Source organism: Ascidiella aspersa, chromosome 1, assembly GCF_963924565.1.
Source record: "Ascidiella aspersa chromosome 1, kaAscAspe10.2, whole genome shotgun sequence".
Lineage (NCBI taxonomy): Eukaryota > Metazoa > Chordata > Ascidiacea > Phlebobranchia > Ascidiidae > Ascidiella > Ascidiella aspersa.
This window is the reverse complement of record NC_139447.1, coordinates 37,608,432-37,621,644: the sequence shown is the minus strand read 5'-3', so window position 1 is coordinate 37,621,644 and position 13,213 is coordinate 37,608,432. Positions and strand designations below refer to the sequence as shown.

Here is a 13,213-nt window from a genome sequence, read left to right as displayed (position 1 = left end):
AGTATCGATAGTTGTACGATACTAGGGTAGTATCTTGCCAGATCTGATACCAAATTCATAGAGGTTTTTCAGTCATGCGTTTTTTCACAGTTTGGTGTTTTATCGCAGTAGGGTAGCTAACGTGTCGAAATTGGGGTCTTTCGTCTACCTGAACCTTAATTTCCTTGTTTCTTTGCTTTACAAAAGTTGAGAATAAAAGTATCTATTTACCTAAATAATATCTATCGTTAAGTCAACAACAATTTCTCATTAGTAATTTTTGAATAAAATAGTAACTTAACAATTTAAGTAAACTTAATTGTCAACTGCTAAAGTATATGTTAGTCTGCTTACCTGAAAACATCAGTTTTTAAATTATCAATTTTGCTTGTTTGAGTATGGTAATAACGTCATCTTTGAACGGATCGGACGGTCGTACGTTTTGCCCAGAATATCAGGTAGAGTATGGAAATACCACAATGACCTGGAAAAATTATTCATTAACAACACCGAATAATGAAGCACTCGAAACGTGCATAAAACATTTTGCCTACACCATCAATACGGACGCCGTACTATTTCCCTCAAAATATTAGTTTTTGTACCGGCATCCCTATGACAAACCTATTACCAACAACAACACGCTTTAAAATTGTTTTCAGGCAGACATAGTGATTGCAGAAACTGTACTTCCTTCTAATTATCTTATATCTTATCGTGGTTGTGGGGAACCTGGGGAAAGGATTCAGCTTCCAACCACAGTTGTTCAAGGACCTACAAGCTACGGACCAATAGGTTGTGACAAATTTCTGAAATTTTGCTGTCAGTTTAGGTTTGAAATATAATTAATTCAAGTGCAATGCTGTAGTCTTAAGAATTTTCGAAAAAGTACTTTATGTGGACGTGAATTTCACTGGGTAACCAATGTCTTGAAAAAGGAAAATTGTTTAAAATGACTTAACTTTAAGATATTTTACAAATGACTTTAGTTAGTCAATTCAAATCGACTTGAATGTTTGTTATTTTCGAAACATTGATAGATAAAACGCAGTACGAGTATCCAACCCCATGTACAGAAGTTGGTAGCATTTTGAGCGTTTCGATTAACTCTTTGTTCATTTTCAACGTAGAGTTATTCGAAACGTTCAAAATGCTACATGCTTCTGTGTGGGCTTTGATATTCTTACTATACGTCTTACTACACCCTTCAACCATTATGCTCCTAAATTGATAGATACATATTTTAGTAAAACAACAACAAAAAATACCACAAAAAGTAATCAGGCCTAATCAGCCTGATGTGATGATATTTAAATTGTTGTCTTAGGCAAAGTGTTGCTACGTTTCTGGGCTCAACTCAGGTGGGGAGTAATGGATGAAGATGGAAAGTTTTACTTGGACGACAACGGGACGCCTCAAGCAATAAGGTTAAAGTTATGGAAGCTGAATACTAAATTCTGTATCTGCTTAAGCAGCATATATTTAGTTTCATATAAAGATCTTTAAACATAACGAGCGAAACTCTGTATTCATAAAAACAATTGACATAATTTGCGATAACCGATGGTTTTATATTAACTTTCGTGCAGCTAGCCTATTGATAAATATACCTTGAGTATTGAAGTGCACCAAAAAAGCAAGGCTGCTATTTTACAAAATTTTATAAACACAATGTTGTTCCCGGTGACACTAAACGTGAAAATAGACATCTATTTAAATTGCAAAAAAAAACTTCCTTGTGGTAGCCAAATAATTTTGTTTTTATTTGGTTAGAAAAATAATAGTAAATAATAAGATAAAGGCTCTGACTAAAAACATTTAACTCGTATTATTATTTATTCTCGAATCAGAATTGCTCTTTCTATAATAATAAAATAATCTTAGTTCAACTAAATTAAAAAAAAATAAGATAAAAAAAAACCTAGCAAAACCTTTTAGTATTTAACAATGACAACTCTAATGCTTTGTCTTGTTGTAGATGTCCTCTGTCTCTTAATGGGGCATATTTGGACCCGTATAAAATGGCCTGTGTAGTTAATACAACTACTCAGCTCTACGAAGACACCTGTTGGTTCAACGTTTCGGACAATATGCAGCCAGATAACCTCTCAGCCTCTATAATGTCACATCAGTTCATTTTACAAGTGGGTGCAAAGATATATTCAGCTGCATAAATTCACAGTGATCTTAGCACTATGATACTTGCTCACAGTTTATTGACGACGTAAACATTTTTTTCAAAACTTATGTTTGGGTAGTTCGAACTCTTCTTTTATCACATTATGGCCAAAGTCATTTGAGAAGTCAAAAATGTTTTAAATTACTTTCCTCAGGTGACCAAGTTTTGCCACAACAACGCTAGCGACCCTGTAAATCTACACAACCAGGACGCGCCCAACAAGCAGAACAGGTTTTGTGGGCGACGAAGTACTTGGGAAGTTGTCATTTCTTCCGAGGACTTTGCATCGAACCAACCAAACGACGCTTTGGATCTCAACGTGAACTTTAAAGTGGTTCAGGCCAGAAGCAGCCCGGTCTACGTGCTCGTTCTTGATGTTTCTGGAAGCATGGAATGATGGGGTAAAAGTTTTTTTCTACAATAGCTACAGTGCCCGATAAACTATATCAATTTTACGATTGTACTTTATAATGGTACATTAATTAATATAGTGTTGCTACCAGGAATGTTTCAATTGTAGAATTTTTATTCCGGAAAACTTTACTAAAGTATAGCAACTTTTCGATAAACTGTTCTTCTTTAAGGCAATATTGCTACTATAGGCAAAAAATACATATTTACCAGACAAAGAGTAGGAAAAAAACTTTGATATTTTTTCAAAATTTTGCCGGAAGATTAAGTTTACAATTGAATAGTATTTTAATTTTGTCTACATCTAATTACTAATAATAATTAAGCTATATCTCCTTACACGGATATTGCATATTTCTCTTCTTCCGTGTGATATTTTATCTTAACCTCTGCCCGGGAGACCTGATTGTGCCCTGTTATGCTAAAATAGAACTTTTTGATTTTCCTTCAGGCTACCTGTATGCTCACTTCCTTTAGACCAGTAGATATCAACCTTTGTAAGCATCTGAGCCATTTTGTTTAACAGTTGCTTTCAAAAGGAGTCGCAAAAGGTCCAGCAGTTTAATAAAACTAAATTTTTATTAATAGAAACACAACACGACAAAGAAGGCAATCTGCCTTGTATTGTATTTCAATTTGTAAATGTTTCTCTTCCCATTTACTCTAAAACGTCCTGTTTTCTAGAAGGCAAGCTTTCTTCGAGGGTTGTTTAGTTATCGCTTTATTTTGTGTTCAGTGGCGGGCCCAGTATTTTAGTTTGGGGAGCATGAACGTTTTCAGAGATGACGTCAAAAAGTTACGTCATTTAGCAATTATTCTTAAAACAATTGTCTAACGAACTCGTGCGCAAATATGCTTTTGATAAATAGTTTATTTTTTTTAACCTTAATGGGAGCCGCTAAAAGGGCGGTTAGAAGTTGAATGCGGCTATCGGAGCCGCAGTTGAGAACCACTGCTTTAGGTTATATCTCCGGTCACGAAGCTATACTAGCATTTTAGCAACATTTTGGTTTTAAACGGACAATAGAACGTAGCGCTCTATTTTGCTATACTTTAAAGTTTACACCCTTATTATAACATATTAATTATTGAATTGCAGACGAGGTTGGCAGATATGATATCTGCTGCAACGGCATTTCTAAACACGTATGCACCAAATGGATCTAAAGTGGGGATAGTAGAATTTTCGACAACTGCAACCATCATCAGCAATTTAACTCAAATCGATGGAAACAGAGATACCTTGGTTTCGCAATTACCAACTACAGCAGGTGGTGGAACATGTGTCGGTTGTGGAATTCGGTCTGCACTTACGGTAGTAGTTTTTCATGGTTTTGCTCTTTTACTTATGTTACTAATAATGCCGGTTTATTCTTCGTTATAGATTTTAGCTGCTGACACCCACGGTACCAACGTTATTGTGTTGACTGATGGAGAAGAAAATCGAAACCCCAACGTTTCTACTACACGAGAAGACGTTCTAAGCAAGGTTATGTCAAAACAATTGTTTTAACCTTATTTACTTATTACATAACACAAAACTAACACCTACATCTGAAATAACTGGTTGAATTGAAATGATGTGAAACCGTATTTAATGAAATCAACGTATTACAAAGGTGATACTTGATTTTACAGTTGTTTAATGCCTAATTTCGAGGTTTGCGCTACATATGAAGATGTTCTAAAGCATTTTAGCACAAAAATAACATTAACCTATTTCAACTTGTATTTTGTTGCACATTCAATAAACAGGGAATCTGTCTTCGCGCGATATTCTTTGGACAGTCAAGTGGGAACGCAGATTTGCAAAGTCTGGCTGAAAGCAGCTGTGGAAGTTGGTTCTACAGCAGGGATGGAGAGATTGGAGATCTTCTGAGCACGTTTCAAGCCACCGCTCGCATTGATGATGGAGATATCACAAAACAACAGATACAGGTTAAACAGATAACAAGTTGATTAACGTTCTATATATTACTTCCTGTTTTTACTCTTGTTAAACAAGTTGATTGCCAACGTCTAATGCAAATATTTTACGAAATAATGGTTAGTTAAAACATTTTTTATACAAAGCCTAGTCATGATTTAATTCTTGCACCTTTTAACTTATGCCAAATCCTCTAAAATAGTCGTTAAGTTACCTAAAGATAAGTCCATTAGTTAAAAGAGTAGGAAACTTTAAAAATTGTAAATAAATTTAATCAGCAACAAATAGAAAATCCGAGCCAATAAACCATATCTAGTGGTACTATTGGTACTCGCCCGATATTAGGGTGAACACCAAATATTGTCAGTCATGCATTTCCATCAAATATAATCCAACATTGTTTAAAAACATGTCATATTAACAATAAACGTAACTCAACATTTTTAAAAATATATATACCGTTAGGACTTTCCATTTGCTCTTATGGCTACCTTGATATATTTACGCAATTGTTCCTGCAATCTTTATCTGAAAGTTTATCTATCATTTTATCATAAACGTCTACTAAAATCAATATTTGAGATGTTATTTGTAGGTTTCAAACGACCAAGTGACCGGCCAGACTTTCATCGGCACCATTAACATTGATTCTACCATCGGAAACAACACAAAGTTCCAGTTCAGTTACAGTTCCACACAACCAGTGATAGTACTGACCAGTCCTGGTGGTACACGTCACTGTTCGTCAGCACTTACAAATGGGTGTACCGTCAGCGAAGTGGTTGATTCAACAGGGAAAACTGTCGTTTTTACCATACCTGGAACAGCTCAGGTACAGTTTAAAAATATTTTTTTCAATTCGGAAACTTCAGAAAAATATATATTAAAGGCGAATGCGTAGTTTAACAATCAATCAGTTCTTCCATATACCCCTCTGTATTCAGGCCCAGATTAAAGTTAAATTTTGTATTTATTTTTATTACTTTTTGTAGCTCGGTTTCAATATTAGACCCTTCTCTAGTAGCGCAGCCTTAGGCCTACAGTACCCTTAATCCTGCCTGCGTTACCTGCCTGCGTTAAATGTTTTGTTGATGACGTTGTGTTTACAGACTGGTGCGTGGACCTACATTGTGACGTCACCAACAAACCAGTCCATCACCGTAAGTGTGACGTCATACCCTGTGAGCACAACGATTGACCCAATCGTTGTGGAGTCTGGAACCTACGTCAAAAATGTTTCCGACATTGAAGTGTTTGTGATTTTTACAAAGGTAAGCTGAAGTCCGAAATTTATTTTCCTGTGAAAGTTGTTCAGAGCAGCGTTTATCAAATAGTTTTACCTCGCTATTTAACTATAACGATGGACTTGCCTTTAATGGCACATAATAAGTTAAAACCGACGAAATTATAACATATGCCACATCTGGATTACTTTTAACGAGAAACCTTTAACACCCAAAGTTCCAACATGGAAATTTGCTAGTAATAAACTGCTTGCAAAAGTGAAAGGCCCCTGAAAGAGCTTCATTATTGGCAAGTTTGAAACCACTGTTGTATTTCAGCTAAATTCCTAAACTTCCTAAGAATTTTTAATGAAGATAATTTTTTCATTGTCTCAGGTGACCAAAGGTTCTCTCAAGGTCACCAACGCCACCGTAGACGCTTTAGTGACAACTCCAAACGGTGTGAAAATAAATATTATTTTGAACGATGGCGGCGCTGGTAAGTAATACGTATATATTTGTGGTTATTCTGAAAACATAAGTATGAACTTTCTGTAAATATACACATCAATGCTCATCGCATTTTTAGCAGCAATACGCTGGATCACCTATGGTCCTACACAATACAAAAATACCATTGTTAAATACAATAGTAAACTTCGAACGTTGGCTACAATACTTTTGAACACAGGAATGCTTATTTCGCTATAATATAAATTAAAATATGTTTAAACCCATTTCTACCGGTTATAATGAGGGTTTAATGAGCGCTGTAAAATTGCCTTAAATATTATGACACTACGGTCATAAACGACAAAACACGATATATCATTATTTGTTTGAATGCCATATAAAAATCTTTATTTTTTTACCAACGAAATAAACTTTGGAACTAAGATAGTTATTTTAACCTAGTAACTTTGAGCGAAGAGTAGTAACGTAAAGAGCCAGAAAAGTAGCAACCTGTTAACTGTTAAAACGTGGTCGGTTTATGTTTTTTGCACAGGACTCTTATATATTTTTTTTGTAGTCCCTGATTTGGAAAAATCAGACGGGATCTACACAGCGTATTTTCTTCCCAACGTGACTGGACGACATTCTATTCGAGTAAGCTGATTTCACTTCATTTTCAGATTTGTTTGCTTTAACGAAAGCGCTTTTCCCTTTATATTACGGTTTACCGAGAAATGTAAATTGTCGGCATATACTCATTAGGTCTTTGGGTTCGGCATTTTAATGACAACAAAGTGTTTTTATATGTAAATACGCACAACAACATTACATGGCAATAGTATGGTTGGCTTTAATCCATAGCAGACGTTTTAACGTTCCTAATTTGTTAAACCTTTCACCAGGTTACAGTAAGTGGTACTGGAATCTCTACCAAGAAAGTCAGCGATCCCGCAGAAAGATCTCGAAAGCGAAGGTTTTCGCCAAGACTAAGCAGCAGCGGTAGGTTATATAAACTAACAGTGGTGGCCTAATTTTGAACACTGCAAACGCATATGAATTTAACACCTTGAAAAGAAAAAAGACATATGCAGTTAAATAGAGTTTTAAGTTTTGAGGAACCAAGTAAGAGTTATACTTGGCCACAAATGATAGATATTTTATGGTGTTTTTAAAAACACTGTCCTCTTTAAACTAGTTGCAAAGGAAAACATAATTCTGGTTTGATTTTATTATGCGATCACAGAAAGAAATGCCTCAATAAAATAAAATTTCGCTAAAAAGGTGAGCAGCTCGAAAAAATCTTCTAGAAAGAAAAAATATAAAAAAAGATATAAAAAATGTCTAAAATATAATTTTTTTTTTAACAACTTGCTATATAAAATTGAGAGTTTTAAAAAGTGCTTTATATTAGTTCCACAAAAATGTGCACGTTTTTTTAAAGCAAATCTACTTATCAGAAAAGTATACATTATTAAAATTAAAAAAAGCTTTATTACGAATACCAGATAATTGTTTATGTTTATAAATGAGGATTGCTATAATAACGCGGTAGCAGCAGTACATAGTGTCAGAATGTAACTGATTAACATACCCTCTTTTTTAGAATATATAATTTAAACCGGTGTATCATTTCATACTTTCATATCTTTGTGATACGTGAGCTATTCACGCGATGTTCATGTGATCTTCATTTACAGATCCTTCTGTCGTAAGCGTCACGCCACCTAGTGTCAGCTCAAGCGATCTTGATTCGTTCTCAAGAGTTGAAATTCCAGCAAGTTTTTCAGCAACTAAAGCGTAAGTTTTGGATTATTACATCGTTGTCAACTTAAGTGTGTCTTTTTATGGTTGCTGTGTTTGAATAGGATCCCGCATTTCTTTCCTAAGGGAACCCGTTTTTTGGGGGGCAGTAAATACTAGAATTACATTGGCATTTATGCTGACACAATAACTTACACCGCAAAAAAGAGATAACAATATTGACCTTCTGCCGATGCGAAATTCAACTCTACGTCAAAGCGTCGCACCAGCTCCTTAAATGGAGACTCATTTTCCGAGGACTAAGTCCGAACATATACTGCTTTGTATTTTACATTTAGGAACATTTCATGCTTCAAGCTATATTTCGGTGGCAGTGCCCTGATTTTTATATAATAAACCATATCCGTCCGCTACGAACGTATTGCTAAGGTTAATTTAACAAAATAGAAGGGTAATGTAATTTAGCAATATTTAAATTAGCTTGAAGAAAGTCGGTTAACTTCAGTTGTGAGAACAAAACTTAATGATGATGATCCTTTCACGTATAAAACAAAAAGTTAGACTATTTACCATTACTTTTAACCTTATTACATTTTGATTAGTTTTGTATCAACTCGTCAACACCACCACATTATCGTATACAACCAGTCGGTATCGCGCATCAGCTCTGCTCCGATATAATCGGACATCCCTAATTTCAAAACACTTTCGTGTATTTCTTTACTGGTTTACTTGAAACCTAAAACAACCTTTTTATGTTTATTCAAGTGTAACTGCTGCAACTGTATCTGCTTCGCTCGGCCCTAGTCAAATACTTGACCTTAACGTTGTCCAAACTGACCTTGAGAGCATTGACAAGGTCACCGTGACATTTACAGCACCAGGAGATGACCTTAACTTTGGAACGGGTGAATTTCTTGGCTTAAAATGTTAAATCTTCATATTTATAACACGCAGGTTCATAAAACAACCTACAACAATATTTTTTTAGTCTTCGAAATACCTTGTTAAAAATTTTGAATCCTTCTCATCTTTATTATCTAACGCTGAGATTCAATATTTTAATGTGCGTTTCTCGAAGTGTGTGTTTTAGAAATGTCAGCGATTTGACACTTATTTTTAACCTTTAAACATGATTCCAAAGGTTTTCTAAGTATTCATGGAAACAACTTTTATGTTTCACCCAAGTAAATCGGTCAAATATACGTTATACATTAGAAAAAGCTGAAATTTTTTATTTATAACACAGAAAAAAAAAAAACATGTCAGACAGTCTTACCGATTTTCATCATGTAAAATATTGCCTTCATAGTTGGTTAAAAAGGCTATTTATAATAGTATATGTACGCAAACTCTTTATGTTTAAACACCTATTAGTTTTCTCTTTTCGAATCTTCTTAAATCATGTTGTAGATTTGCATGGAACTTACCGTTGTACAAAAGCAAAGATGTTTATTTGCTTAAAGGTTGTTAAAAAGTATACAAACATATAATAACGACATACGTACACGAAGTCTTTGTGTTTTTGCACGTGACTCTTGCTTTGTATGTTCTACTTTAAAAACAGCAGAGTCGAAATTCTATATTGACCAGACAGATAAAAAATCCTGTCTTAAAATCTAACAACTATCACAATTAAATATTAGTTCCTAAAAAAGGCTATTTATAATATTATATGTACACAAAGTGCATTTGTATTTTAAACAACTATTAGTTTTAGTATATTTCTTTCTTCAGCCTCTCGATACGAAATCCGATACAGTTTCACTTCTCCTGGAAACGTTACGCTTGACTTCCCAACATGGACCGACGTCACAAACGCCTACGCAACACATGGTGACGTCACAATGCCTAAAGCTTCCGGCGAAGTTGAAACATTTGTTGTCTCACTTGTGGGGGTTCCCGCAAATGAAAATTCACCAAGGTAAAAAGCAAACTGAATATATATAAAGAAGTTTTAGGTGCTTCTTTAGAAATAAAAGGCGTAAATTTCGCGAAATGATTCATTCGAATTAAAATACTGATGATGCCCTTGCGAAATATATATTTGTTTAGCTCAAATGAAAAAACAGAACTTGCTTCGATGATTCTTTCCCGCAGAACTGATGTCGTTTTTTCGTAACTGCAGTAGTCTATGTTTCAAGTAAAATTGTTGTAGATCTTGGTTTTACGCATGTGCTTATTTTTGGATCTTACGATATGATCCTGAATTGGCAGTAGTGGTGAAACATAGGTTTAGATTTTTAGACAGATTATAATATTTGCAACAAAAAGAATTTTATTATTTTAATAGCTAGACTTGTTATTTTCGCAGGGTTTGGTTCGGTGTTCGTGCTCACGACTCCAATGGAAATGTTGCCGAAATCTCCAACATTGCTGCGGTCAGCACTTTTAACAGAATTTTGGTTCCACCAACAACTACAACAACAACAACAACAACAACAACTACAACAACAAAAGCAACTTCAACGACAACAACAGAAGTAACAACAGCAGCATCAACCACTTCTTGTAAGATGCCTATGTTAAGTTATGAGACATATGTTACGACTATTGTTGCTAAACACTTTTTAGCGCTTTTCCACAATACTAGCTCCCGATTGTCCCGACCGAAACACTTCGCAACTGTTTTAATTGAGTAGATCTTTAAAATGGTTTGTTTGTAGCAGTTTTTAAACAACTTGTAAAATCACGTAGTTTAAAAACCAATAAAATTCTTGTGTCTCAGTTTCATTTGTACATTAGTGAGATTTTTGTCTTTGTAAATTAGTCTCAACCATTCATCTCACTTTAATTGATTTAAATGAAGTTTGAATAATGTGTTCAGTCAATCTAACAAGTTGCAATCATTTAACGATGCAAAGCAGAGATAAAGCACGTTGTTTTCAAATGACTTCACTTGACTTAAGTCTTTTCGGCAAAATGGCTAAACTTGACTTAAGTCTTTTAAAGAATTACTTGGGTTAAAATGAAGTGTTTTCATCAATCCATTTTTTTTATAAAATTAAGTTGTTTATCTTCTTTTATGTACATAAAATTATTTACTTGCTATATATTGTTTTTTGTTATTTATTATTTAAGTTATTACTCATAATAAAACGAAGTGGCGATAAAAATATCATTTCAACTTCGGTTTTAACAAGCTTTGGAATCTTGTTGTTTTTAGATTCTGAAGAAGAACCACCCAGTAACCAAACTACAATAATTGTTGTGGGTATAATAGCTGGAATATTTGGTAAGCAATTTGTGGTTTTGTTTAAAAGCGTAATTTTATTAATTATGCTGGAACCATACAGCTTGACATAAATGTGTCCTTTTTTTTACCAAAGTGATTGTACATTTAAAATAAATATAGGCACCAACACCTGTTTAGTTTTCCTGAGAATTCGCAATACCATTTAGGGCTTTGCTTTGAATTAATTGTGAAATACAAAAGTGCAATCTATTGCATTATGGCATCTATTCACGACTCACATACTTGAAAAACCTTACTTATACGCTTAAAATACAGTCTTCAATAAAAAGTTCTGTAAAGTTTACTTAATCTATTTTTGGGCAGTTCTTGCGGTTCTCCTGCTCATCATTTGCATGTGCATGAAAATGTGTCGCCCCAACAAGTATAAGACAAGCGATCGAGAACGACAGCCAACCTCAAACCCACATCAGATGGAATATTACTCAAACCGCAGGATGTGACTTTTTGTCTGGTTGTAACATTTGTCTAATGTCTGTTCATCGAATAACTGTCTATTATAAAGTGCCACTTGTTATTGCCAAACCCTATGCGTGCATTGAAAATGCGACTGCGTATGTGCATGTGTGAGTGCATGTGTGTATAGACGTAGTCAGGAGGGGACCTGAGGGGCCATGCCCACAAAAATTTATAAATATTTTACTCCTAATAATTCTTTTTTTAGCATTTATCAGCAGTACCACAACAGTCGATCACAGGCATGCCATACTTTCAATTATCATGCACTGTTATGTCACAAACGATGTAGTTGTTATTACGTTTGCTATACATTAATGTAATTAAACTAATTTTGGTCAGTTTTTGCTCTTTGAATGGTTTTTGAGTATTGCGTTAACGCTCAGTCGGTTGCTGTTCGAAACGGTTTGCCAACATTGTTATTTGTGTTCGTTACGGCAGTTAATACAATGACAAAAGCTAAACAAGAAATTCTAACTTTTTGCCCCCCCCCCAAAAAAATTTTTCGGCTGGCTACGCCACTGTATGTGTGTGTGCGTGTGTGTGCGTGTGTGTGTGTGTGTGTGTGTGTGTGTGTGTGTGTGCGTGCGTGCGTGTGTGTGTGTGTGTGTGTGTGTGCGTGTGTGTGTGTGTGTGTGTGTGTGTGCGTGTGTGTGTGTGCGTGTGCGTGCGTGCGTGCGTGTGTGTGTGTGTGTGTGTGTGTGTGTGTGTGTGTGTGTGTGTGTGTGTGTGTGTGTGTGTGTGTGTGTGTGTGTGTGTGTGTGTGTGTGTGTGTGTGTGTGTGCGTGTGTGTGTGTGTGTGCGTGTGTGTGTGTGTGTGCTTCCATCAGCTATTTATGTTTGTGTGTGAGTGTTTTCCTATGGGCAAGCGTGTGTGTGTTTAACGCTCCACAACCCCCTATAAAAAATTTAAAGTTATAACTATTTGTGAGATTTAACACTAATCACAAGTTTTGTTTTTAAAATGTTTCTTCTCTAGAGTGCGTTCTTTTGTGTCTATTAAGACTTGATGCCAGGTTAAAACATTTTTCGCACTCTTTGCATTTGTTAGGTCGTTCTCCAGTGTGAATTCGTTCATGATCTTTAAGATTTCCTGAGTGTTAAGTGTTCAACACTCCATAATCCTCTATCTGCGCAAACTGCCGCCCGCGGCTTATTTTTAATAAAACATTTTAAGCAAAATAAGCCTTAACGTTTTTTATTGATTTTAGAATATTTTATTGAATACATTACTCCTGTAAGGCATCCCTACCTATTCCTACTCTTATCAGCTTGTCAAAAGAAGGATATTTAAAGATCCTTTCAAAATCAACCGCATGTTGTAACTTGTGTACTTGAGATCTCTTGTTTTACGCGGCCCGGCACGACATTTTCTGTTTCTTGTGCGGCCGCTGTCAAGACTAATTGCCCACCCCTGCCCTACAATCACTCCGGCCAATAAATTAACCCGAGTCCGACTCTGGCTAAATGTGTGATTTCGTCTATAAGCACTGTGGATAAACATTGTTGTTTCTTTACACCTTTCGTGTGTTCATCAAGCGTTATCGTTGAAGTTCACCGCACGTGCATTA

General features: G+C 35.2%; 1 protein-coding gene across 1 annotated transcript; it reads left to right on the top strand.

Moving 5' to 3' along the window:
- Positions 1-377: 377 nt before the first annotated feature.
- On the top strand, positions 378-12,167 carry LOC146170369 (calcium-activated chloride channel regulator 1-like). Its single transcript, XM_083388502.1, has 19 exons — positions 378-437; positions 642-774; positions 1,307-1,406; positions 1,958-2,123; positions 2,313-2,534; positions 3,669-3,884; positions 3,954-4,058; positions 4,325-4,507; positions 5,092-5,328; positions 5,606-5,767; positions 6,116-6,218; positions 6,750-6,826; positions 7,075-7,171; positions 7,870-7,969; positions 8,702-8,841; positions 9,671-9,857; positions 10,248-10,444; positions 11,100-11,168; positions 11,493-12,167. The coding sequence occupies exons 1-19, from the start codon at positions 378-380 to the stop codon at positions 11,627-11,629; spliced, it is 2,691 nt and encodes an 896-aa protein (XP_083244628.1). The 3' UTR covers positions 11,630-12,167.
- Positions 12,168-13,213: the final 1,046 nt, after the last annotated feature.

Bases quoted from the DNA above. Each gene is read 5' to 3' on its own strand.
- LOC146170369 (XM_083388502.1), top strand. From the start codon at position 378: ATGGTAATAACGTCATCTTTGAACGGATCGGACGGTCGTACGTTTTGC. The intron at 1,407-1,957 runs GTTAAAGTTATG...GTCTTGTTGTAG, and splicing joins GGGACGCCTCAAGCAATAAG to ATGTCCTCTGTCTCTTAATG. The intron at 2,124-2,312 runs GTGGGTGCAAAG...TACTTTCCTCAG, and splicing joins CACATCAGTTCATTTTACAA to GTGACCAAGTTTTGCCACAA.